Below are 26,702 nucleotides of genomic sequence, written 5' to 3' on the forward strand. Positions count from 1 at the left end.
CATTTCAATTAACAGATGTGCCTTCTTAAAAGTTAATTTGGGGAATTTCTTTCCTTCTTAATGCGTTTGAGCCAATCAGTTGTGTTGTGACAAGGTGGGGGGAGGGGTATACAGAAGATAGCCCTATTTGGTAAAATACCAAGTCCATATTATGGCAAGAACAGCTCAAATAAGCAAAGAGAAACGACAGTCCATCATTACTTTAAGACATGAAGGTCAGTCAATCCAGAAAATGTCAAGAACTTTGAACGTTTCTTCAAGTACAGTCGCAAAAACCATCAAGCGCTATGATGAAACTGGCTCTCATGAGGACCGCCACAGGAATGAAAGACCCAGAGTTACCTCTGCTGCAGAGGATATGTTCATTAGAGTTACCAGCCTCAGAAGTTGCAGCTCAAATAAAACAAATTTTTTATTTTTTTATTTGAGTTCAAGTAACAGACACATCTCAACATCAACTGTTCAGAGGAGACTGTGTGAATCAGTCCTTCATGGTTGAATTGCTGCAAAGAAACCCCTACAAAAGGACACCAATAAGAAGAAAAGACCTGCTTGGGCCAAGAAACACGAGCAATGGACATTAGACCGGTGGAAATTTGTTCTTTGGTCTGGAGTCCAAATTGGAGATTTTTGGTTCCAACCACCGTGTCTTTATGAGACACAGTGTGGGTGAACGGATGATCTCCGCATGTGTAGTTCCCACCATAAAGCATGGAGGAGGAGGTGTCATGGTGTGGGGGTGCTTTGCTGGTGACACTTTCTGTGATTTATTTAGAATTCAAGGCACACTTAACAAGCATGGTTACCACAGCATTCTGCAGCAATACGCCATCCCATCTGGTTTGGGCTTAGTGGGACTATCATTTCTTTTTCAACAGGACAATGACCCAACACACCTCCAGGCTTTGTAAGGGCTATTTGACCAAGAAGGAGAGTGATGGAGTGCTGCATCAGATGACCTGGCCTCCACAATCCCTCAACCTCAACCCAATTGACATGGTTTGGGATGAGTCAGACTGCAGAGTGAAGGAAAAGCAGCCAACAAGTGCTCAGCATATTTGGGAACTCCTTCAAGACTGTTGGAAAAGCATTCCAGGTGAAGCTGGTTGAGAGACTGCCAAGAGTGTGCAAAGCTGTCATCAAGGCAAAGGGTGGCTATTTGAAGAATCTCAAATATAAAATATATTTTGATTTGTTTTAACACCTTTTTGGTTACTACATGATTCCAATGTGTTATTTCATAGGTTTGATGTCTTCACTGCTATTCTACAATGTAGAAAATAGTAAAAATAAAGAAAAAACCTTGAATGAGTAGGTGTGTCCAAACCTTTGACTGGTACTCTATACAGTGGGGGAAAAAAGTATTTAGTCAGCCACCAATTGTGCAAGTTCTCCCACTTAAAAAGATGAGAGTGGCCTGTAATTTTCATCATAGGTACATGTCAACTATGACAGACAAAATGAGAAAAAAAAATCCAGAAAATCACATTGTAGGATTTTTAATGAATTTATTTGCAAATTATGGTGGAAAATAAGTATTTGGTCAATAACAAAAGTTTCTCAATACTTTGTTATATACCCTTTGTTGGCAATGACACAGGTCAAACGTTTTCTGTAAGTTTTCACAAGGTTTTCACACATTGTTGCTGGTATTTTGGCCCATTCCTCCATGCAGATCTCCACTAGAGCAGTGATGTTTTGGGGCTGTCGCTGGGCAACACAGACTTTCAACTCCCTCCAAAGATTTTCTATGGGGTTGAGATCTGGAGACTGGCTAGGCCACTCCAGGACCTTGAAATGCTTCTTACGAAGCCACTCCTTCGTTGCCCAGGCGGTGTGTTTGGGATCATTGTCATGCTGAAAGACCCAGCCACGTTTCATCTTCAATGCCCTTGCTGATGGAAGGAGGTTTTCACTCAAAATCTCACGATACATGGCCCCATTCATTCTTTCCTTTACACGGATCAGTCGTCCTGGTCCCTTTGCAGAAAAACAGCCCCAAAGCATGATGTTTCCACCCCCATGCTTCACAGTAGGTATGGTGTTCTTTGGATGCAACTCAGCATTCTTTGTCCTCCAAACACGACGAGTTGAGTTTTTACCAAAAAAGTTCTATTTTGGTTTCATCTGACCATATGACATTCTCCCAATCCTCTTCTGGATCATCCAAATGCACTCTAGCAAACTTCAGACGGGCCTGGACATGTACTGGCTTAAGCAGGGGGACACGTCTGGCACTGCAGGATTTGAGTCCCTGGCAGCGTAGTGTGTTACTGATGGTAGGCTTTGTTACTTTGGTCCCAGCTCTCTGCAGGTCATTCACTAGGTCCCCCCGTGTGGTTCTGGGATTTTTGCTCACTGTTCTTGTGATCATTTTGACCCCACGGGGTGAGATCTTGCGTGGAGCCCCAGATCGAGGGAGATTATCAGTGGTCTTGTATGTCTTCCATTTCCTAATAATTGCTCCCACAGTTGATTTCTTCAAACCAAGCTGCTTACCTATTGCAGATTCAGTCTTCCCAGCCTGGTGCAGGTCTACAATTTTGTTTCTGGTGTCCTTTGACAGCTCTTTGGTCTTGGCCATAGTGGAGTTTGGAGTGTGACTGTTTGAGGTTGTGGACAGGTGTCTTTTATACTGATAACAAGTTCAAACAGGTGCCATTAATACAGGTAACCAGTGGAGGACAGAGGAGCCTCTTAAAGAAGAAGTTACAGGTCTGTGAGAGCCAGAAATCTTGCTTGTTTGTAGGTGACCAAATACTTATTTTCCACCATAATTTGCAAATAAATTCATTAAAAATCCTACAATGTGATTTTCTGGAATTTTTTTTCTCAATTTGTCTGTCATTGTTGACGTGTACCTATGATGAAAATTACAGGCCTCTCTTATCTTTTTTATTGGGAGAACTTGCACAATTGGTGGCTGACTAAATACTTTTTACCCCACTGTATATAGACACTACCGTTCAAAAGTTTGGGGTCACTTAGAAAGGTCCTTGTTTTTGAAAGAAAAGCTATTTTTTGGTCCATTAAAATAACATCAAATTGATCAGAAATACAGTGTAGACATTGTTTATGTTGTAAATGGCTATTGTAGCTGGAAACGGCTGATTATTTATGAAATATCTACATAGGCGTACAGAGGCCAATTATCAATGGCACGTTGTGTTTGCTCATCCAAGTTTATCATTTGAAAAGGCTAATTGATCATTAGAAAACCCTTTTGCAATTATGTTAGCACAGCTGAAAACTGTTGTGCTGATTAAAGAAGCAATAAAACTTGCCTTATTGAGACTAGTTGAGAATCTGTAGCATCAGCAATTGTGAGTTTGATTACAGGCTCAAAATGGCCAGAAACAATTAACTTTCTTCTGAAACTCGTCAGTCTATTGTTGTTCTGAGAAATGAAGGCTATTCCATGCAAGAAATTGCCAAGAAACTGAAGATCTCGTACAACGCTGTGTACTACTCCCTTCACAGAACAGCGCAAACTGTCTCTAACCAGAATAGAAAGAAGAGTGGGAGGCCCCGGTGCACAACTGAGCAAGAGGACAAATACATTAGAGTGTCTAGTTTGAGAAACAGACACCTCACAGGTTCTCAACTGGCAGCTTCATTATAGTACCCGCAAAACACCAGTCTCAACGTCAACAGTGAAGAGGCGACTCCGGGATGCTGACCTTCTAGGTAGAGTTGCAAAGAAAAAGCCATATCTCAGACTGGCCAATGAAAATACAATATTAAGATGGGCAAAAGAACACAGACACTGGACAGAGGAAGATTGGAAACAAGTGTTATGGACAGACAAATCAAAGTTTGATGTGTTCGGATCACAAAGAAGAACATTTGTGAGACGCAGACCAATTGAAAAGATGCTGGAGGAGTGCTTGATGCCCTCTGTCAAGCATGGTAGAGGCAATGTGATGGTCTGGGGGTGCTTTGGTGGTGGTAATGTGGGAGATTTGTACAGGGTAAAAGGGATCTTGAAGAAGGAAGGCTATCACTCCATTTTGCGACGCCATGCCATACCTTGTGGATGGCGCTTGATTGGAGCCAATTTCCTCCTACAACAAGACAATGACCCAAAGCACAGCTCCAAACTATGCAATAACTATTTAGGGAAGAAGCAGTCAGCTGGTATTCTGTCTATAATGGAGTGGCCAGCACAGTCACCGGATCTCAACCCTATTGAGCTGTTGTGGGAGCAGCTGGACCGTATGGTACGTAAGAAGTGCCCATCAAGCTAATCCAATTTGTGGGAGATGCTTCAGGAAGCGTGGGGTGAAATCTCTTCAGATTACCTCAACAAATTGACAACTAGAATGCCAAAGGTCTGTAAGGCTGTAATTGCTGCAAATGGAGGATTATTTGACAAAAGCAAAGTTTGAAGGACACAATTATTTTTTTCAATTAAAAACATTATTTCTAACCTTGTCAATGACTACATTTCCTATTCATTTTGCTATATTTCCTATTCAAACTCATTTCATGTATGTTTTCATGGAAAACAAGGACATTTCTAAGTGACCCCAAACTTTTGAACTGTAGTGAACATGAAATGAGTTTGAATAGGAAATATAGCAAAATGCATAGGAAATGAAGTATATATATATATATATATATATATATATATATATATATATATATATATATATTCTTCGGAAAGTATTCAGACCCCTTGACTTTTTCCACATTTTGTTACGTTACAGCCTTATTCTAAAATGGATTAAATAACCAAAAATCCTCAGCAATCTCCAAACAATCCCCATAATGACAAAGTGAAAACCGGTTTTGAGAAATTTTTGCTAATGTATTAAAAATAAAAACAGAAATACCTTATTTACATAAGTATGAGACTCAAAATTGAGCTCAGATGCATCCTGTTTCCATTGATCATCCTTGAGATGTTTCTACAACTTGATTGGAGTCCACCTGTGGTAAATTCAACTGATTGGACATGATTTGGAAAGGCACACACCTGTCTATATAAGGTCCCACAGTTGACAGTGCATGTCAGAGCAAAAACCAAGCCATGATGTCGAAGGAATTGTCCGTTGAGCTCCGAGATTGGATTGTGTCAAGGCACAGATCTTGGGAAGGGTACCAAAACATTTCTGCTGCATTGAAGGTCCCAAAGAACACAGTGGCCTCCATCATTCTTTGGAACCACCAAGACTCTTCCTAGAGCTGGCCGCCCGGCCAGACTGAGCAATCGGGGGAGAAGGGCCTTGGTCGTGGTCAGGGTTAGGGTTACCCGATGGTCACTCTGACAGAGCTCTAGAGTTCCTCTGTGGAGATGGCAGAACCTTCCAGGAGACCAACCATCCCTGCAGCACCCCACCAATCAGGCCTTTATTGTAGAGTGGCCAAACAGAAGCCACTCCTCAGTAAAAGGCACATGACAGCCCACTTGGAGCACCAAAAGACTCTCAGACCATGAGAAACAAGATTCTCTGGACTGATGAAACCAAGATTGAACTCTTTGGCCTGAATGCCAAGCGTCACAATGACCTGAAGAGAGCTGGGACCACAGTCTCAAAGAAAACCATTAGTAACACACTACGCCGTCATGAATTAAAATCCTGCAGCACACGCAAGGTCCCCCTGCTCAAGCCAGCGCATGTCCAGGCCCGTCTGAAGTTTGCCAATGACCATCTGGATGATCCAGAGGAGGAATGGGAGAAGGTCATGTGGTCTGATGAGACAAAAATAGAGCTTTTTGGTCTAAACTCCACTCGCCTTCTTTGGAGGAAGAAGAAGGATGAGTACAACCCCAAGAACACCATCCCAACGTGAAGCATGGAGGTGGAAACATCATTCTTTGGGGATGCTTTTCTGCAAAGGGGACAAGACGACTGCACCGTATTGAGGGGAGGATGGATGGGGCCATGTATCGCGAGATCTTGGCCAACAACCTCCTTCCCTCAGTAAGAGCATTGAAGATGGGTCGTGGCTGGGTCTTCCAGCATGACAACGACCCGAAACACACAGCCAGGGCAACTAAGGAGTGGCTCCGTAAGAAGCATTTCAAGGTCCTGGAGTGGCCTAGCCAGTCTCCAGACCTGAACCCAATAGAAAATCTTTGGAGGGAGCTGAAAGTCCGTATTGCCCAGCGACAGCCCTGAAACCTGAAGGATGTGGAGAAGGTCTGTATGGAGTGGGCCAAAATCCCTGCTGCAGTGTGTGCAAACCTGGTCAAGACCTACAGGAAACGTATGATCTCTGTAATTGCAAACAAAGGTTTCTGTACCAAATATTAAGTTCTGCTTTTCTGATGTATCAAATACTTATGTCATGCAATAAAATGCAAATTCATTACTTAAAAATACTTGTTCTCCCCACTGTATATACACTGTATATATACACTATTCTCCCCACTGTATATACACTGCTCAAAAAAATAAAGGGAACACTTAAACAACACATCCTAGATCTGAATGAATGAATGAAATAATCTTATTAAATACTTTTTTCTTTACATAGTTGAATGTGCTGACAACAAAATCACACAAAAATTATCAATGGAAATCAAATGTATCAACCCATGGAGGTCTGGATTTGGAGTCACCCTCAAAATTAAAGTGGAAAACCACACTACAGGCTGATCCAACTTTGATGTAATGTCCTTAAAACAAGTCAAAATGAGGCTCAGTAGTGTGTGTGGCCTCCACGTGCCTGTATGACCTCCCTAAAACGCCTGGGCATGCTCCTGATGAGGTGGCGGATGGTCTCCTGAGGGATCTCCTCCCAGACCTGGACTAAAGCATCCGCCAACTCCTGGACAGTCTGTGGTGCAACGTGGCGTTGGTGGATGGAGCGAGACATGATGTCCCAGATGTGCTCAATTGGATTCAGGTCTGGGGAACGGGCGGGCCAGTCCATAGCATCAATGCCTTTCTCTTGCAGGAACTGCTGACACACTTCAGCCACCTGAGGTCTAGCATTGTCTTGCATTAGGAGGAACCCAGGGCCAACCGCACCAGCATATGGTCTCACAAGGGGTATAAGGATCTCATCTCGGTACCTAATGGCAGTCAGGCTACCTCTGGTGAGCACATGGAGGGCTGTGCGGCCCCCCAAAGAAATGCCACCCCACACCATGACTGACCCACCGCCCAACCGGTCATGCTGGAGGATGTTGCAGGCAGCAGAACGTTCTCCACGGCGTCTCCAGACTCTGTCACGTCTGTCACATGTGCTCAGTGTGAACCTGCTTTCATCTGTGAAGAGCACAGGGCGCCAGTGGCGAATTTGCCAATCTTGGTGTTCTCTGGCAAATGCCAAACGTCCTGCACGGTGTTAGGCTGTAAGCACAACCCCCACCTGTGGACGTCGGGCCCTCATACCACCCTCATGGAGTCTGTTTCTGACCGTTTGAGCAGACACATGCACATTGGTGGCCTGCTGGAGGTCATTTTGCAGGGCTCTGGCAGTGCTCCTCCTGCTCCTCCTTGCACAAAGGCGGAGGTAGCGGTCCTGCTGCTGGGTTGTTGCCCTCCTACGGCCTCCTCCACGTCTCCTGATGTACTGGCCTGTCTCCTGGTAGCGCCTCCATGCTCTGGACACTACACTGACAGACACAGCAAACCTTCTTGCCACAGCTCGCATTGATGTGCCATCCTGGATGAGCTGCACTACCTGAGCCACTTGTGTGGGTTGTAGACTCCGTCTCATGCTACCACTAGAGTGAAAGCACCGCCAGCATTCAAAAGTGACCAAAACATCAGCCAGGAAGCATAGGAACTGAGAAGTGGTCTGTGGTCACCACCTGCAGAACCACTTCTTTATTGGGGGTGTCTTGCTAATTGCCTATAATTTCCACCTGTTGTCTATTCCATTTGCACAACAGCATGTGACATTTATTGTCAGTCAGTGTTGCTTCCTAAGTGGACAGTTTGATTTCACAGAAGTATGATTGACTTGGAGTTACATTGTGTTGTTTAAGTGTTCCCTTTATTTTTTTGAGCAGTGTATATACATACACTACTGGTCAAAGGTTTTAGAACACCTACTCATTCAAGGGTTTGTCTTTATTTTTACTATTTTCTACATTGTAGAATAATAGTGAAGACATCAAAACTATGAAATAACACACATGGAATCATGTAGTAACCAAAAACAAATCAAAATATATTTTATATTTGAGATTCTTCAAATAGCCACCCTTTGCCTTGATGACAGCTTTGCACGCTCTTGGTATTCTCTCAACCAGCTTCACCTGGAATGCTTTTCCAACAGTCTTGAAGGAGTTCCCAAATATGCTGAGCACTTGTTGGCTGCTTTTCCTTCACTCTGCGGGTCGAGTCATCCCAAACCATCTCAATTTGGTTGAGGTCGGGGGATTGTGGATGCCAGGTCATCTGATGCAGCACTCCATCACTTTCCTTCTTGGTAAAATAGCCCTTACACAGCCTGGAGGTGTTTTGGGTCATTGTCCTGTTGAAAAACAAATGATAGTCCCACTAAGCCCAAACCAGATGGGATGGCGTATCGCTGCAGAATGCAGTGGTAGCCATGCTGGTTAAGTGTGCCTTGAATTCTAAATAAATCACAGACAGTGTCACCTGCAAAGCACCCCCACACCATAACACCTCCTCCTCCATGCTTTACGGTGGGAAATACACATGCAGAGATCATCCGTTCACTCACACTGCGTCTCACAAAGACACGGCGGTTGGAACCAAAAATCTCCAATTTGGACTCCAGACCAAAGGACAAATATCAACCGATCGAATGTCCATTGCTCGTGTTTCTTGGCCCAAGCAAGTCTCTTCTTCTTATTGGTGTCCTTTAGTGGTGGTTTCTTTGCAGCAATTCGACCATGAAGGCCTGATTCACACAGTCTCCTCTGAACAGATGATGTTGAGATGTGTCTGTTACTTGAACTCTGTGAAGCATTTATTTGGGCTGCAATTTCTGAGGCTGGTAACTCTAATGAATTTATCCTCTGCAGCAGAGGTAACTCTGGGTCTTCCATTCCTGTGGCGGTCCTCATGAGAGCCAGTTTCATCATAGCGCTTGATGGTTTTTGCGATTGCACTTGAAGAAACGTTCAAAGTTCTTGAAATGTTCCGTATTGATTGACCATCATATCTTTAAGTAATGATGGACTGTCGTTTCTCTTTGCTTATTTGAGCTGTTCTTGCCATACAATGGACTTGATCTTTTACCAAATAGGGCTATCTTCTGTATACCCCCCTACCTTGTCACAACACAACTGATTGGCTGAAATGCATTAAGAAGGAAATAAATTCTATAAATTAACTTTTAAGAAGGCACCTGTTAATTGAAATGCATTCCAGGTGACTACCTCATGAAGCTGGTTGAGAGAATGCCAAGAGTGTGCAGAGCTGTCATCAAGGCAAAGGGTGGCTATTTGAAGAATCTCAAATATAAAATATATTTTGATTTGTTTAAACCTTTTTTGGTTACTACATGATTCCATATGTGTTATTTCATAGTTTTGATGTCTTCACCATGATTCTACAATGTAGAAAATAGTACAAATAAAGATAAACCCTTGAATGATTAGGTGTTCTAAAACCTTTGACCGGTAGTGTATATACAGTTGCAGCCAAATATATTGGCACTCTTGCACTTGAAATAAATTGAAACTTTTGGATTTTCAACATTGCAGAACCAATTTTATCTTTGTAATCTTAAGTTTACAATGTTAATTTAGAAAATAAAGACAAATGGCATGGACAAAATTATTTGCAACAAGGAGCTAGTACTTGGTTGCACAGCCTTTGGCCAAGATAACTGCGAACAAATGCTTTTTGTAGCAATCAATGAGCTTGCTTCACCTTTGTACTGGCATTTTGGCCCACTCTTCAGCAGCAAACCGCTCTAATTCTTCAATGTTTGTAATACAAATAAATAAAATAATAATAATTACAGTAATATGAGATCTGTATGTAAAACATTTAGATTTGACATTTTTGTCATTTAGCAGATGCTGTTATCCAGAGAGACTTACATTAAGTGCATTCATCTTAAGATAGCTAGGAGAGACAACCACATATCACAGTCAAATATACAGGATACGAACATTCCATTCCAGCTAAACAATGGATATATAGCTTTTGCAAAATAATAACATCTCAAATCTATGAATTAAAAATCAGAGAACAGTAATATTTTACACACACATGAAGGTACCCATAAGCGATAATTTCTGATGGAAAAACAAAACAAAGTGAAAAATGTGTGAAGTGGCGTTTTCGTAATAAATACTGCTTATATTCTAACTTAAAATTGTTAAATTTACCAAAATAAAATTGGTTCTGCAATGTTGAAAATGCAAAAACAAGTTGTGGTGACCAAAAGTTTTTTTTAATTATACTTATTTAAGAAGAAATAGGGAATGAATTAAGAAAGTGCAAGGCTGCCAATATATTTGGCCACAACAGTATGTACAGAGGCCTTAACAAAGGCTTCCAAACCTGCATTGACTACAGGGCAAAACAGACCAAAGACATGGCAAATACTCAACCATTAAAGGTTTGCGGCTTGCTGCCACTCAGGGTTGGGGAGTAACTGATTACATGTAATCTGATTAGCAAAAAAACTGTAACTGTAATCAGTTATGTTACCAGCAAAAATATTGTAATCAGATTACAGGAACTTTTGAAAAACTAGATGATTACTTATTGAATTACTTTTAAATTCAGAAAGGATGTTTGAGGGAAAAGAATACACACCTTTCTGATTTTTCAATGACTTTCAATTCAGCATTGAAAAAAGGCGCAAGTTTAAATCTGTTCCACCTGAGTGAGTCTGACTACAAGTCACAGAGCACTATTATGACAAACCAAATGCGTTTAATGGATCCATTTAGTCTTCTTCCAACGCCTCTTAAGGGCAAAGTAATCAAAAAGTAACAAAGTAATCAGATTCAAATCACATTTTATTTCCCACGTGCCGAATACAACCTTACAGTGAAATGCTTACTTACAAGCCCTTAACCAACAATGCAGTTTTAAGAAGCAAACTATATATACAGTGAGGGAAAAAAGTATTTGATCCCCTGCTGATTTTGTACGTTTGCCCACTGACAAAGAAATGATCAGTCTATAATTTTAATGGTAGGTTTATTTGAACAGTGAGAGACAGAATAACAACAAAAAAATCCAGAAAAATGCATGTCAAAAATGTTATAAATTGATTTGCATTTTAATGAGGGAAATAAGTATTTGACCCCCACTCTTAATCAGAAAGATTTCTGGCTCCCAGGTGTCTTTTATACAGGTAACGAGCTGAGATTAGGAGCACACTCTTTGCTCCTAATCTCAGTTTGTTACCTGTATAAAAGACACCTGTCCACAGAAGCAATCAATCAATCAGATTCCACACTCTCCACCATGGCCAAGACCAAATAGCTCTCCAAGGATGTCAGGGACAAGATTGTAGACCTACACAAGGCTGGAATGGGCTACAAGACCATCGCCAAGCAGCTTGGTGAGAAGGTGACAACAGTTGGTGCGATTATTCACAAATGGAAGAAACACAAAATAACTGTCAATCTCTCTCGGCCTGGGGCTCCATGCAAGATCTCACCTCGTGGAGTTGCAATGATCATGAGAACGGTGAGGAATCAGCCCAGAACTACACGGGAGGATCTTGTCAATGATCTCAAGGCAGCTGGGACCATAGTCACCAAGAAAACAATTGGTAACACACTACGCCGTGAAGGACTGAAATCCTGCAGCGCCCGCAAGGTCCCCCTGCTCAAGAAAGCACATATACAGGCCTGTCTGAAGTTTGCCAATGAACATCTGAATGATTCAGAGGAGAACTGGGTGAAAGTGTTGTGGTCAGTTGAGACCAAAATTGAGCTCTTTGGCATCAACTCAACTCGCCGTGTTTGGAGGAGGAGGAATGCTGCCTATGACCCCAAGAACACCATCCCCACCGTCAAACATGGAGGTGGAAACATTATGCTTTGGGGGTGTTTTTCTGCTAAGGGGACAGGACAACTTCACCGCATCAAAGGGACAATGGACGGGGCCATGTACCGTCAAATCTTGGGTGAGAACCTCCTTCCCTTAGCCAGGGCATTGAAAATGGGTCGTGGATGGGTATTCCAGCATGACAATGGCCCAAAACACACGGCCAAGGCAACAAAGGAGTGGCTCAAGAAGAAGCACATTAAGGTCCTGGAGTAGCCAGTCTCCAGACCTTAATCCCATAGAAAATCTGTGGAGGGAGCTGAAGGTTCGAGTTGCCAAACGTCAGCCTCGAAACCACACATCCCTCCTGAGATGTGTGCAAACCTGGTGGCCAACTACAAGAAACAACTGACCTCTGTGATTTAATGAAGGGTTTTGCCACCAAGTACTAAGTCATGTTTTGCAGAGGGGTCAAATACTTATTTCCCTCATTAAAATGCAAATCAATTTATAACATTTTTGACATGCGTTTTTCTGGATTTTTTTGTTGTTATTCTGTCACTCACTGTTCAAATAAACCTACCATTAAAATTATAGACTGATCATGTCTTTGTCAGTGGGCCAACGTACAAAATCAGCAGGGGATCAAATACTTGTTTCCCTCACTGTATATATAAAAAGTGTTCAGTAAAAAATAGATGAGTAAAAAATAGGGAGGCTATATACAGGGGGGTACCGGTACAGAGTCAATGTGCGGGGGCACCAGTTCGTCGAGGTAATTGCGGTAATATGTACATGTGGGTAGAGTTGAAGTGACTATGCATGGGTGGGTTGGGTTGGGGTGGGGGGGACAATGCAAATAGTCTGCGTAGCCATGATTAGCTGTTCAGGAGTCTTATGGCTTGGGGGTAGAAGTTGTTAGGAAGCCTTTTGGACCTAGACTTGGCGCTCCGGTACCGCTTGTCGTGCAGTAGCAGAGAGAACAGTAATGACTAGGGTGGCTGGAGTCTTTGACCATTTTTAGGGCCTTCCTCTGACACCACCTGGTATAGAGGTCCTGGATGGCAGGAAGCTTGGCAGTGATGTACTGGAACGTACGCACTACCCTCTGTAGTGCCTTGCGGTCGGAGGCCGAGCAGTTGCCATACCAGCCGGTGATGCAACCAGTCAGGATGCTCTCGATGGTGCAGCTGTAGAACTTCTTGATGATCTGAGGACCCATGTCAAATCTATTCAGTATCCTGAGGAGGAATAGACTTTGTCGTGCCCTCTTCACGACTGTCTTGGTGTGCTTGGACCATGATAGTTTGTTGGTGATGTGGACACCAAGGAACTTGAAGCTCTCAACCTGCTCCACTACAGCCCCATCGATGAGAATTGGGGCGTCCTCAGTCCTCTTTTTTTTCCTGTAGTCCACAATCATCTCCTTTGTCTTGATCACGTTGAGGGAAAGGTTGTTATCCTGGCACCACACGGCCAGGTCTCAGACCTCCTCCCTATAGGCAGTCTCATCGTTGTCAGTGATCAGGCCTACCACTGTTGTGTCATCGGCAAACTTAATGATGGTGTTGGAGTCGTGCCTGGCAATGCAGTCATGGGTGAACAGGGAGTACAGGAGGGGACTGAGCACGCACCCCTGAGGGGCCCCCGTGTTGAGGATCAGCGTGGCAGATGTGTTGTTACCTACCCTTACCACCTGGGGGTGGCCCGTCTGGAAGTTCAGGATCTTGTTGCAGAGGGAGGTGTTTAGTCCCAGGATCCTTAGCTTAGTGATGAGCTTTGAGGGCACTATGGTGTTGAACGTTGAGCTGTAGTCAATGAATAGCGTTCTCACGTAGATGTTCCTCTTGTCCAGATGGGAAAGGGCAGTGTGGAGTGCAATAGAGATTGCATCATCTGTGGATCTGTTGGGGCGGTATGCAAATTGGAGTGGGTCTAGGGTTTCTGGGATAATGGTGTTGATGTGAGCCATGACCAGCCTTTCAAAGCACTTCATGGCTACAGACGTAAGTGCTATGGGTCTGTAGTCATTTAGACAGGTTACCTTAGTGTTCTTGGGCACAGGGACTATGGTGGTCTGCTTGAAACATGTTAGTATTACAGACTCAGTCAGGGACATGTTGAAAATGTCAGTGAAGACACTTGCCAGTTGGTCAGCACATGCTCGGAGTACACATCCTGGTAATCCGTCTGGCCCTGCGGCCTTGTGAATGTTGATCTCCTTAAAAGTCTTTCTTACATCGGCTACAGAGAGCGTGATCACATAGTCATCCGGAAAAGCTGATGCTCTCATGCATGCTTCAGTGTTGCTTGCCTCGAAGCGAGCATAGAAGTGATTTAGCTCGTCTGGGAGGCTTGTGTCACTGGGCAGCTCGTGGCTGTGCTTCCCTTTGTAGTCTGTAATAGTTCAAGTTTCCCTGCATCTGGATGAGCGTTTTGCTGTTTGCTTGTGGGTTATACAGCTCATTGAGTGCAATCTTAGTGCCAGCATCGGTTTGTGGTGGTAAATAGACAGCTACGAAAAATATAGAAGAAAACTCTCTTGGTAAATAGTGTGGTATACAGCTTATCATGAGATACTCTACCTCAGGCGATCAAAACCTAGAGACTTCCTTAATATTAGATTTTGTGCACCAGCTGTTGTTTACAAACATACACAGACCGCCACCCCTTGTCTTACCGGAGTCAGCCGTTCTATCCTGCCGATGTAGCGTATATCCCGCCAGCTGTATGTTATCGATGTCGTCGTTCAGCCATGACTCTGTGAAATATAAGATAATACAGTTTTTAATGTCCCGTTGGTAGGATATCCTTGAGCTTAGGTCGTCCATTTTGTTTTCCAATGATTGTTCGTTGGCTAATAGGACTGATGGAAGAGGCAGATTACTCGCACGCCGTCGGATCCTTACAGGGCACCCTGACCTACGTCCACGATATCTCCGTCTCTTTCTCATGCGAATGACGGGGATTTGGGCCTTGTCGGGTGTCTGTAGAATATCCTTCGCGTCCGACTCATTGAAGAAAAGATAATCATCCAATACGAGGTGAGTAATCGCTGTCCTGATATCCAGAAGCTCTTTTTGGTCATAAGAGATGGTGGCAGAAACATTATGTACAGAACAAATTACAAATAACGTGAAAAAACACACATAATAGCACAATTGGTTAGGGGGCCGTAAAACGTACTTTATTGCAACAAACTTACTGAGTTTGGGTAATCCAAAAGTTATCTTACTGATTACAATTTTGGGCAGGTAACTAGTAACGGATTACATTTAGAAAGTAATTTACCCAACCCTGCTACCACTCCAATCTGTCCAGTATATACACTGCCGTTCAAAAGTTTGGGGTCACTTAGAAATGTCCTTGTTTTCGAAAGAAAATTTTAAACAATGTCCATTAAAATAACATCAAATTCTCGCATGGAATAGCCTTCATTTCTCAGAACAAGAATAGACTAACGAGTTTCAGAAGAAAGTTATTTGTTTCTGGCCATTTTGAGCCTGAAATCGAACCCACAATTGCTGATGCTCCAGATACTCAACTAGTCTCAAGAAGGCCAGTTTTATTGCTTCTTTAATCAGCACAACAGTTTTCAGCTGTGCTAACATAATTGCAAAAGGGTTTTCTAATGATCAATTAGCCTTTTAAAATGATAAACTTGGATTAGCAAACACAACGTGCCATTGGAACACAGGACTGATGGTTGCTGATAATGGGCTTAAGTAAGCCTATGTAGATATTTCATTAAAGATCAGCCGTTTCCAGCTACAATAGCCATTTACAACATAAACAATGTCTACACTGTATTTCTGATCAATTTGATGTTATTTTAATGGATAAAAAAATTGCTTTTATTTCAAAAACAAGGACATTTCTAAGTGACCCCAAACTTTTGAACGGTAGTGTCTATATATACAGTACCAGTCAAAAGTTTGGACACACCTACTCATTCAAGGTTTTTTCTTTATTTTTACTATTTTCTACATTATAGAATAGTAGTGAAGACATCAAAACTATGAAATAACACATTGGAATCATGTAGTAACCAAAAAGGTGTTAAACAAATCAAAATATATTTTATATTTGAGATTCTTCAAATAGCCACCCTTTGCCTTGATGACAGCTTTGCACACTCTTGGCATTCTCTCAACCAGCTTCACCTGGAATGCTTTTCCAACAGTCTTGAAGGAGTTCCCAAATATGCTGAGCACTTGTTGGCTGCTTTTCCTTCACTCTGCAGTCTGACTCATCCCAAACCATCTCAATTTGGTTGAGGTCGGGGGATTGTGGAGGCCAGGTCATCTGATGCAGCACTCCATCACTCTCCTTCTTGGTCAAATAGCCCTTACAAAGCCTGGAGATGTGTTGGGTCATTGTCCTGTTGAAAAAGAAATACACTGTATTTCTGATCAAGTTGATGTTATTTTAAACTGCGCTCAGTTTATTCACTATGGCACCCAGAGGCTGTGGTACAGCGAAGCATAATCATTAAAACCATTATGATCTGGGTGATTTCTTTTTCTCCTTTTTTACTAAAATAGTCTGAGCTTGTTGTGTCTCACCCGACAGCATGAGGCGCCTGAAACTGAAAATGTGACTCTACAGTAGGCATAAGCTATTACTGTAAAGATATGCAGGACGTTAGAGTAATCTTTATAGGAGGCTTCCAATTACATTTAATAACAGTATCTTTCAGCATTTTACCCATAATGCAGTGCAATCTACAGCATTCATTGTGTAAAACACAAGGTGTTTTACTGTGCATTCTACAGTGTTTTACTGTTGAAATTACAGAAAAGTGTTAGTGTATGTTAATATGTATTCCAGGTATAATTGACCTAAGTGAGGCGTATGTAAACTGTGTGAGGGCTTACTGGAATACATACAGATATATGTGACAATATATTTCAGATGGCAACCATATCAATCAATCAATCAATCAATCAAATTGATTTATAAAGCCCTTTTTACATCAGCAGATGTAAAAAGGGCTTTTTTTACATTTGGTGCTCAGTGAAATACACTGAGCACCAAATGTATTGGGATAGTGAACATTTTAGTTGTTTTGGCTCTGTACTCCAGCACTTTTGATTTGAAATTATACAATGACTATGAGGGTGTGATATGACTACATAGTCCCCCCATTTTAGGGGACCAAAAGTATTGGGACAAATTCAAGTAGTAAAAAGTGTATTTGATCCCATATTCATAGCACGCAAACTTGTGACTACAAATTTGTTGAATGCATTTGCTGTTTGTTTTGGTTGTTTTAGATTACTTTTTTTACAGGGCCCCGTGTAGCTCAGTTGGTAGAGCATGGTGCTTGCAACGCCAGGGTTGTGGGTTCGTTTCCCACGGGGGGCCAGTATGAAAATTTATGCACTCACTAACTGTAAGTCGCTCTGGATAAGAGCGTCTGCTAAATGACTAAAATGTAAAATGTAAATTGTAAATTGTAAATAAGAATAGAATCTGTTTCTAAACATGTCTACATAAATGTGGATGCTACCATGATTACGGATAGTCCTGAATGAATCGTGAATAATGATGAGTGAGAAACTTACAGACGCACAAATATCATACCGCCAAGGCATGCTAACCTCTCACCATTACAATGACAGGGGAGGTTAGCATATTTTTTATTTGGGGGTGGTATGATATTTATGCCTCTAATTTTCTCACTCATCTTTATTCACGATTCATTCAGGATTATCATTAATGTAGAAGTGTTTAGAAACATATTCTATTCTTATTTACAATAAAAGTGACTCCAAAATGACACAATATGTTATTTACCATTTGTTTCTATTGGGCACAACATAATCTGAAACACAACCAAAACAAACAGCAAATGCATCCAACAACTTTGTAGTCACAAGCTTGATGTAGTCATTGTGTGCTATGAATATGGGACCAAATACCTAACTTTTTACTTCTTTAATACACATGCAAGTGAATTTGTCCCAATACTTTTGGTCCCCTAAAATGGGGGGACTATGTTCAGAAAGTGCTTTAATTTCTAAACGGTTCACCCGATATGGATTAAAATTCCCTCAAATTAAAGCTGACAGTCTGCACTTTAACCTCACATTGTATCATTTCCAATCCAATCCAAAGTGCTGGAGTACAGAGCCAAAACAACAAAACGTGTCACTGTCCCAATACTTTTGGAGCTCACTGTATAAACATTTTTAATCTATTTCTAATACAAACGCATGAGTCCTTTTTTTCACATTCATCAAAAGAAAATTGTTAGAAAGCTTATTTTTCATATCGTTTATGTCATGTCCATTTGTCAGTAAATATATTTATCACGCAGCAAAAATCTAAGAAACAGCAGAAACAACTGCGCTAATAATCCCATTGGAGTCAGTTTATTGATGTAATAAAGCCTAACTGCTAGGAGTACTAGCTGTTAAATAGCTTGTTTTTCTAATGTTAAAGAACTCCATAACTGCCCAGCCTTCTCTCTCATGTCAGAAAGTTGAAAGCATGAAAGTAAACCCATCTGGTGTTTTTCTCTGTGAATAACTAATCCAGCTTTTGCCACCATGGTCTCTACTGGTAATGGAGACCAACCACAAAACCATAAGTGTGTTTCTGTGATCTGAGAGTGTGTGTGTGTGATCTGAGAGAGAGTGTGTGTGTGTGTGTGTTCTGAGCTCAGAGGCACGGAAAAATGTGGCCCCAAACCACAGATTACACACTACTCGGGAGAGCGAGAGAGAGCGACAGGGGGAAATTGTGACTGAGAGTGTGTGTGGGTAGAGATGTCTGAATATGTGTCTCTGTATAAAAGTGTCTGTCTCTCAGTCTCTGTATGTGCATGAGTCTGCCTCTGTGTGTGCATGTAAATCTCATAGTTGTGTGTGTTTGTGTATGTGTGTGTGTGAGCTCAGCAATGTGGGCTGCATTAGGGAGAGTGAAGTGTTAATGTGAGGGGGCAAAGCGTGTGAAAAGAGGCCCGTCTGTCCGAAAGCTGGCCTGTCATGCCACAGTCTGTCTGATACTGGGAGGTCCTGTCAGAGTGCGTGTGTGTGTGTGTGTGTGCATTGTTACGTGTGAGTGTGTAGGTGCGTGAATGCGTTTCTGTGTTTACGTGCCTGTGTGTGTGTATCAGCGGCATGTGTGTGCGTGTGGCTGAACTTGGTTAGTGCAGAAATGATGACGTTACGCCATCTCATTGTACAATATGTTTAGACTTGTAATTTCATGATCGGGGGAAAAATTCCCTTACTGTGGTATTGTTGTCGAAGACTGGTTCAGTCCAGTAGACATGCTGTTAGTATTGTGTTGAGGTTAATCTTATTCAATTCATCACTGGATTTGGCATCACCTCCACATCAACTGACTAAATGAGTGAGTGGACTAAGTAAAGCCTGCGTCTTTTGAACATTGGAAGGAAATCTCTGGTAATCTAAACCCCTGAGAGAAGAATAAGGCGACCTCTAACCTCATATTGTATAGTTCATATTGTATAGTACATATTGTATAGTTCCTACAGGACCAACACATTGATATACTATAAGCCGATGTTGTCCTGCTGTGTGCGCTTGCGCCATGCTCCAAAGGAACCACAGACCCAGCTGCGTCTTGCTCTCTCAGGCCCCATGATAGGGCCAGGCGGTGGGGGAGAGACCCCAGCAGTGGGGCCCCTGCCCTGGATCAAAGGAGAGTGGAGTGGGCATCTGTGTGAACGTATGGGCAATCACGTGTCACTCCCAATACGATCCCTCCCTCTGGTTCTCATCTGCGTGTCACGCTGAATACTTCCTCTCTGGCTCCAGTCCTTAGCTCCAGTGCGGGCCCTTAGCTCCAGTGCGGGCTAATGGAATCTAAAGATGTCTGGTCAGAATGGGCAATTTCCTGTTCCAGTAGGAAGTCCTTTTGTCTGGAGCTCCTTACCTGTCACCTTCACTTGGACTCACTGGGGTTGGACTCACTGGGGCCACTGCTCTCTCTGCTGGCTGGCTGGAGCCTACCTGGAGAGGGGCGGGGGTGTAGTGTGTGTGTGTGTGTCCCAGTCACCTTGAGTAAGACTCTCATTTCTGAGACGACTTCTGGCTCCTTGCAGGCGTCTTGCGAGCGCTCGCTGTCAGGAACTGATGCTGCATCAAGAGCACACACACAGACTAATCTTACTCACTCTCTCTCTCTCTCTCTCTCTCTCTCTCTCTCTCTCTCTCACTCACACACATATACACACACACACACACACACACACACACAGGTCTTGGATGACACTTGGATCAGCTGTCGAGTGCTTAAGAGAGATGATGCTGCTGTGCTGATGAATGCTGGGAGTCTGGGGGATGCTACCTTTCTGGAAGTTTCCTCTCCTGATTAGGGCTAGACACAATCCGTTGAGGTTGAATTTCCTCAATCTGCAGAAATCATTGCCAATCAACTATTTAAGTAAGTGGAATGAAGGGAAATACCTTGAAAGGAGGACAATGAAAGTTCAGTAAAAAGCTTTTTAATGATTAAAAGCCCAAAGCATTTTAGATGAAAGCCTTCGTCAGGGTGCTTAGGAAAGTTAAATGGCAGATGACATGCATCCAGTGCATTCTGCTTGGCTTTGAGAAAAGTCTATGACTGGATTAGCATGCATTATTATCATACCTATTTACAGTGCATCCCTTTCACTGATCCCTCTCCATGCAGAACTGTTTACCTCTCGGATATACAGTATACTCTTATATATATATATACAATATACCTCTCAAATATTATACAGTGCTATGAGAAAGTATTTGCCCCCTTTCTAATTTCCTCTACTTTTGCATATTTGTGATACTGAATGTTATCAGATCTTCAACCATTTTACATTTTAGTCATTTAGCAGACGCTCTTATCCAGAGCGACTTACAGTTAGTGAGTGCATACATTATTATTATTTATTTATTAATTTTTTATACCCCCCGTGGGAAAGGAACCCACAACCCTGGCGTTGCAAACGCCATGCTCTATCAACTGAGCTACATCCCTGCCGGCCATTCCCTCCCCTACCCTGGACGACGCTGGGCCAATTGTGCGCCGCCCCATGGGTCTCCCGGTCGCGGCCGGCTACGACAGAGCCTGGATTCGAACCAGGATCTCTAGTGGCACAGCTAGCACTGCGATGCAGTGCCTTAGACCACTGCGCCACTCGGGAGGCCATATGAAAACCTAATAGTAGATAAAGGGAACATAAGTGAACAAATAACACAACAATTACATATTTATTTCATTTATTTCATAAACAAAGTTATGCAACACCCAATTCCCCTGTGTGAAAAAGTAATTGCCCCCTTACACTCAATAACTGGGTGTGCCACCTTTAGCTGCAATGACTCCAACCAAATGCTTCCTGTAGTTGTTGATCAGTCTCTCACGTCGCTGTGGAGGAATTTTGGCCCACTCTTCCATGCAGAACTGCTTTAACTCAGTGACGTGTGGGTTTTCAAGCATGAACTGCTCGTTTCAAGTCCTGCCACAACATCTCAATTGGGATTAGGTCTGGACTTTGACTAGGTCATTCCAAAACTTCCAATTTGTTGCTTTTTAGCAATTTTCATGTAGACTTGATTGTGTGTTTTGGATCATTGTCTTGCTGCATGACCCAGCTGCGCTTCAGCTTCAGCTCACAGACGGATGGTCTGACATTCTCCTGTAGAATTCTCGGATACAGAGCAGAATTCATGGTTCCTTCTAATAAGGCAAGTCGTCCAGGTCCTGAGGCAGCAAAGCATCCCCAAACCATCACACCACCACCACCATGCTTGACCTTTGGTATGATGTTCTTACTGTGGAATGCAGAGTTTGGTTTTCGCCAGGCATTACTGGAACCATGTCGTCCAAAAAGTTATACTTTTGAATCATCTGTCCATAGAACGTTCTTCCAAGAGTCTTGATGATCATCCAGGTGCTTTTTGGCAAACTTGAGTCAACTTTTTAGACGAGATGGGTCCCATTATGCCTGGCGAAAACCAAACACTGCATTCCACAGTAAGAACATCATACCAAAGGTCAAGCATGGTGGTGGTGGTGTGATGGTTTGGGGATGCTTTGCTGCCACAGGACCTGGACGTCTTGCCTTAATGGAAGGAACCATGAATTCTGCTCTGTATCAGAGAATTCTACAGGAGAATGTCAGACCATCCGTCTGTGAGCTGAAGCTGAAGCGCAGCTGGGTCATGCAGCAAGACAATGATCCAAAACACACAATCAAGTCTACATGAAAATTGCTAAAAAGCAACAAATTGGAAGTTTTGGAATGGCCTAGTCAAAGTCCAGACCTAATCCAAATTTAGATGTTGTGGCAGGACTTGAGACGAGCAGTTCATGCTTGAAAACCCACACGTCACTGAGTTAAAGCAGTTCTGCATGGAAGAGTGGGCCAAAATTCCTCCACAGCGACGTGAGAGACTGATCAACAACTACAGGAAGCATTTGGTTGGAGTCATTGCAGCTAAAGGTGGCACAACCAGTTATTGAGTGTAAGGGGGCAATTACTTTTTCACACAGGGGAATTGGGTGTTGCATAACTTTGTTTATGAAATAAATATGTAATTGTTGTGTTATTTGTTCACTTATGTTCCCTTTATCTAATATTAGGTTTTGGTTGAAGATCTGATAACATTCAGTATCACAAAAATGCAAAAGTAGAGAAAATTTTAAAGGGGGCATATACTTTTTCATAGCACTGTATTAAAAATGTACCTCTAAGACCCTCTTATCTGAAATATAGCCCACCTCTCATATAGAGTATAAGACCCTCATATTTCATATCCTGTCTTTGAGATATACAGTAATATTATTGCCTTTGGCTGTAAAAGAGTGATGGAATTCGGTTATATGGAGAAAGAGAGGAATATCCTCTATTATTCCCAGTTTGTCAGTCTCTCTCTCTCTCTATCTCTCTCTCTCGCTCTGTCTCTGTCTCTGTCTCTCTCTCTCTCTCTGTCTCTCGCTCTGTCTCTCTCTCTCTCTCTTTCTTATTTTCTCTCTCTCCCTCTCTCCCCCCCTCTCTCTCTCCCTCTCTCCCCCATCTCTCTCTCTCTCTCTCTCTCTCTGCCATCTGATCCACGGCATTCTTTCCAGCCGAGTCATCCCCTGGTGTCAGTCTCTTTTATATAGATGTGTGTGTATGTGTGTGTGTGTGTGTCATCTTGTGGTGTCACTAAGTGCTCTCATATTGTCTCTCAGACAGACGCCTAATTGCTGCTTAACATTTGTCATGCTTCATTCTCTACACACACACACACACACGGAAACACAGACCGATGCTCTCACTCATAGACCGATGCTCTCTTTCTCTCGCTCTCACACACACACACACCCTGAGTCCCTGGGGAGGTTTGGAGTGATGGAAAGAATGAGAGGGGGAATAGGAGGAGTGAAAGAAAGGAGGAATGATGTTGGGTTACGGTGGCCTAGGGCCCCTGATAAGATTGGAACCACATTGGAGACTGCATGCATGGGGAGACTGGCAGGAGAAGGGCTTTGGTGTGCAGCCAGTCATTATTATGGTCACAATGTGCTTTCTATTCTATAGCTTCATCCCAAATGGCACCCTATTCCCTATATAGTGCACACTTTTGACCAGAGCCCATAGCACTGTGTAGGAAATAGGGTGCCGTTTGGGACACACAATATATTCTCTACTGCTTCTCAAGGCTGCTGTGATATGATCAGGTGCCAATTTAATGCAGGACTCTGTGGTGAGGAATCGTATGCATTATGCATAGTTCTATTCGCTACAAACCCTTTGAACTGTGTGGGAATATACAAGAGTACACGCACGCTTGCACAAACACACATTCACCTATACACCTATAAACAGACATAGACACACACACACCTACACAACAATGTTAATCTGCGTGGTAATAATGTATTCACTGAAGCTGTAGGCTTAATGTGTGAATAGTTTTGTCCCTCTCGGAGTGACATAGAAATAGATCCCTGCTACTAACCTTAAGCTGCTGTACAATGTACCTCTCGGCGTTAGTCTTCAGTGGTCCACTAGTGTCACATTATTCTCCTGGCTATCTGGACCTGAGTTTTGTTCTCCATTTCAGCAACTGGATGAGATGCTTTATAACTATTATAATCAACTAACTATAACTATGATACTTTATAACTGTTATAATCAACTATAACTAACTATAACTATGATGCTTTATAACTATTATAATCAACTATAACTATGATGCTTTATAACTATTATAATCAACTATAACTATGATTCTTTATAACTATTATAATCAACTATAACTATGATTCTTTATAACTATTGTAATCAACTATAACTAACTATAACTATGATGCTTTATAACTGTTATAATCAACGATAACTAACTATAACTAACTACAACTATGATGCTTTATAACTATTGTAATCAACTATAACTAACTATAACTATGATGCTTTATAACTATTATAATCAACTATAACTAACTATAACTATGATGCTTTATAACTGTTATAATCAACTATAACTAACTATAACTATGATGCTTTATAACTGTGTGTTATAATGAGTGCGTTTCGTTCTCGATTGCAGCAACTGGATGAGATGTGGCGGGAGCTGCGTTGGATCACTGATGCCCTGCAGTGTGCCCGCTACAAGCAGCCCCGTGGCGGTGTGCCCATCACCAGCCTGGTCAATGCCAGCGAGCCTGAGTCAGACCAGGGGGCACAGAAGAGTGACTCAGCATCCTCTACCATGGACTACCTACCCACACCATCACCATCACCTGAGCTACGACGCAGGAAGGATGTTAGTGGTGAGGAGAATGCACACAGAGAAAGACGCACACACACAACGTCTTGGCTGTCCATCGAAGACGATGATGACGATGCTCGTCTTGTGGATGGGGGTGTAGGGGTGTGTTAGCACTTCTGGAAGTACGTGAAGGATGGCCTTCATCTTAAGCTAAACACATACCCCCACTCTATAATCATAGTTTGTACTATGTCTGTGTGCAACGTTATTTTGTACATGGACTGTAGGTGTGTTTCTTACCCGTCTGTCTTTTTGTCTCCTCCCTCAGACTCCCAGCTGGGGTCAGATGAGGACGGTTGTTCAGAGGTGTTCCTGCCGACAGACAGTGACTACGACTCCAGCGAGGCCTTGTCCCCACGCGAGCTGGACCTGCTCTACTCCCCCCCACAGGACCTATCCCAGCAGGCCGTGCACGCCCTGGGAGGCAGCGCTCCCGACGTACTACAGATACACGAGCTCAGGTACGAGTACAACATCTAACCAATGTTCCCTCAACAAAAATTTTTTACACTGAGCAAATTTCAGGTCTGCTGAGCGTAAACATGAATGTTGTGAAAGTTCTGTGCATCTTCCGGCGCACGTTTACTGTGGTCCTCTGTAGCTCAGCTGGTAGAGCACGGCGCTTGTAACGCCAAGGTAGTGGGTTCGATCCCCGGGACCACCCATACACAAAAAAAATAATAATAATGTATGCACGCATGACTGTAAGTCGCTTTGGATAAAAGCGTCTGCTAAATGGCATCTAAAAAAAATAAAAATACTGAGGCTGTACCCGCTTTAAGTTACAGTTTTAACAGTGGCCAAGTAGGCTACTGTGGCTATTTGATCATAATGTAGGCCTACCAGAGTAGAGTGGCCTACCATCAAAAACAATGGAGAAAAATGCATCCCATAACATTTTAATATGGAAATAGCTGTTCTATCATTCAGCCTACAGCAGCAGCCAATGTGTGGTGTTCAATGTAGGACTACATTCCATTAGACTTTCTTTTTTAAACATGCAGGACTTGACATTAACCTGTTTATCCACTTGTCCTTCAGACAAGGTGGTGACTGAAAATGTTGTTGTTTGATGCAAGAAGTCATTTTACAAAATAAAAGCAATTATTATTCCCATACAATTATTACAGAGAATCAGACAAATTATGCTACCCTCACCCTATTGGCTACTTAGCTTATTCAAGACCGTCTCAAAATACAACACTGCCCCTTTAAGACATAAAAAAAGTTATTTACCTGACTTGCTTTTCAAAGATGTCTACAATGCACACATTTTGTGCTCTTGTAGGAAGCAACCACTCCCCCATTGTTGACTAGAAATTAGCTATAACTGAGCTAATAGCTCACTAACTACCAAAGAATATGAACAAATGTGCACACGTGGCTACATGCAGTTCTCGCTTTGATCTCAAAACATGCGCATCTACTAGTGACCGCTCATACTGTAGCCTAAACACAGCCCAGTTCAAAGTGAATGGCACAGATCCATATTTGGCAATGGCTATTTGCATATAGGCCTACTGCAGCTCTGATTGGTTATGGCACACTGGCCTGAGTCGTGCCTGTCAATGCAATAGAATCCTACTCCAATGCAATCTGCCTACAAGAAAATCTCTTGCACAGTTAGTTTTGCATACTCTTACGTAGTTCATTTTGTTTGGGTATGTTACATTGAAAGTGGCTAATATTGCATTGATTCGAGCACAATTCCCACAGTAGAGCGAAACGTTGATAGTGTTAACTAAAGGGGAAAACTCTAGAAAGTTGAGTGAAATTCAATCTTGTGCTTCTCTGCGCGGGCTAATATTTCTTCTGGGAACATTGTCTCTAACCTTGACCCTAACCTTGACCCTGACGTACTGCAAATACACAAGCTCAGGTACGAGAACGACCTCTAACCTTGACCCTAACCTTGACCCTGACATACTGCAGATACACAAGCTCAGGTAGAGATAGAGCTGCCACTCTTGTCCTGTCCAGTCCACTTGTGTCCCCAAAAACCTCTTCCTTTCACTCTCCCCCAGCCCCACCTTTCCCT

General features: G+C 42.6%; 1 protein-coding gene across 1 annotated transcript in view; it reads left to right on the forward strand.

Moving 5' to 3' along the window:
• LOC121575658 (ankyrin repeat and fibronectin type-III domain-containing protein 1-like) overlaps positions 1 to 26,702 on the forward strand; it is a 99,583-nt gene that overhangs the window by 69,114 nt on the left and 3,767 nt on the right. The window contains exons 16-17 of the mRNA XM_041888890.2: positions 24,443 to 24,665; positions 24,933 to 25,125. Of these exons, the coding sequence (XP_041744824.2) occupies positions 24,443 to 24,665; positions 24,933 to 25,125 (416 nt within the window). The remainder of the gene's footprint in view (positions 1 to 24,442; positions 24,666 to 24,932; positions 25,126 to 26,702) is intronic.

The sequence above is a fragment of the Coregonus clupeaformis genome, chromosome 1 (assembly GCF_020615455.1).
Source record: "Coregonus clupeaformis isolate EN_2021a chromosome 1, ASM2061545v1, whole genome shotgun sequence".
Taxonomy (NCBI): domain Eukaryota; kingdom Metazoa; phylum Chordata; class Actinopteri; order Salmoniformes; family Salmonidae; genus Coregonus; species Coregonus clupeaformis.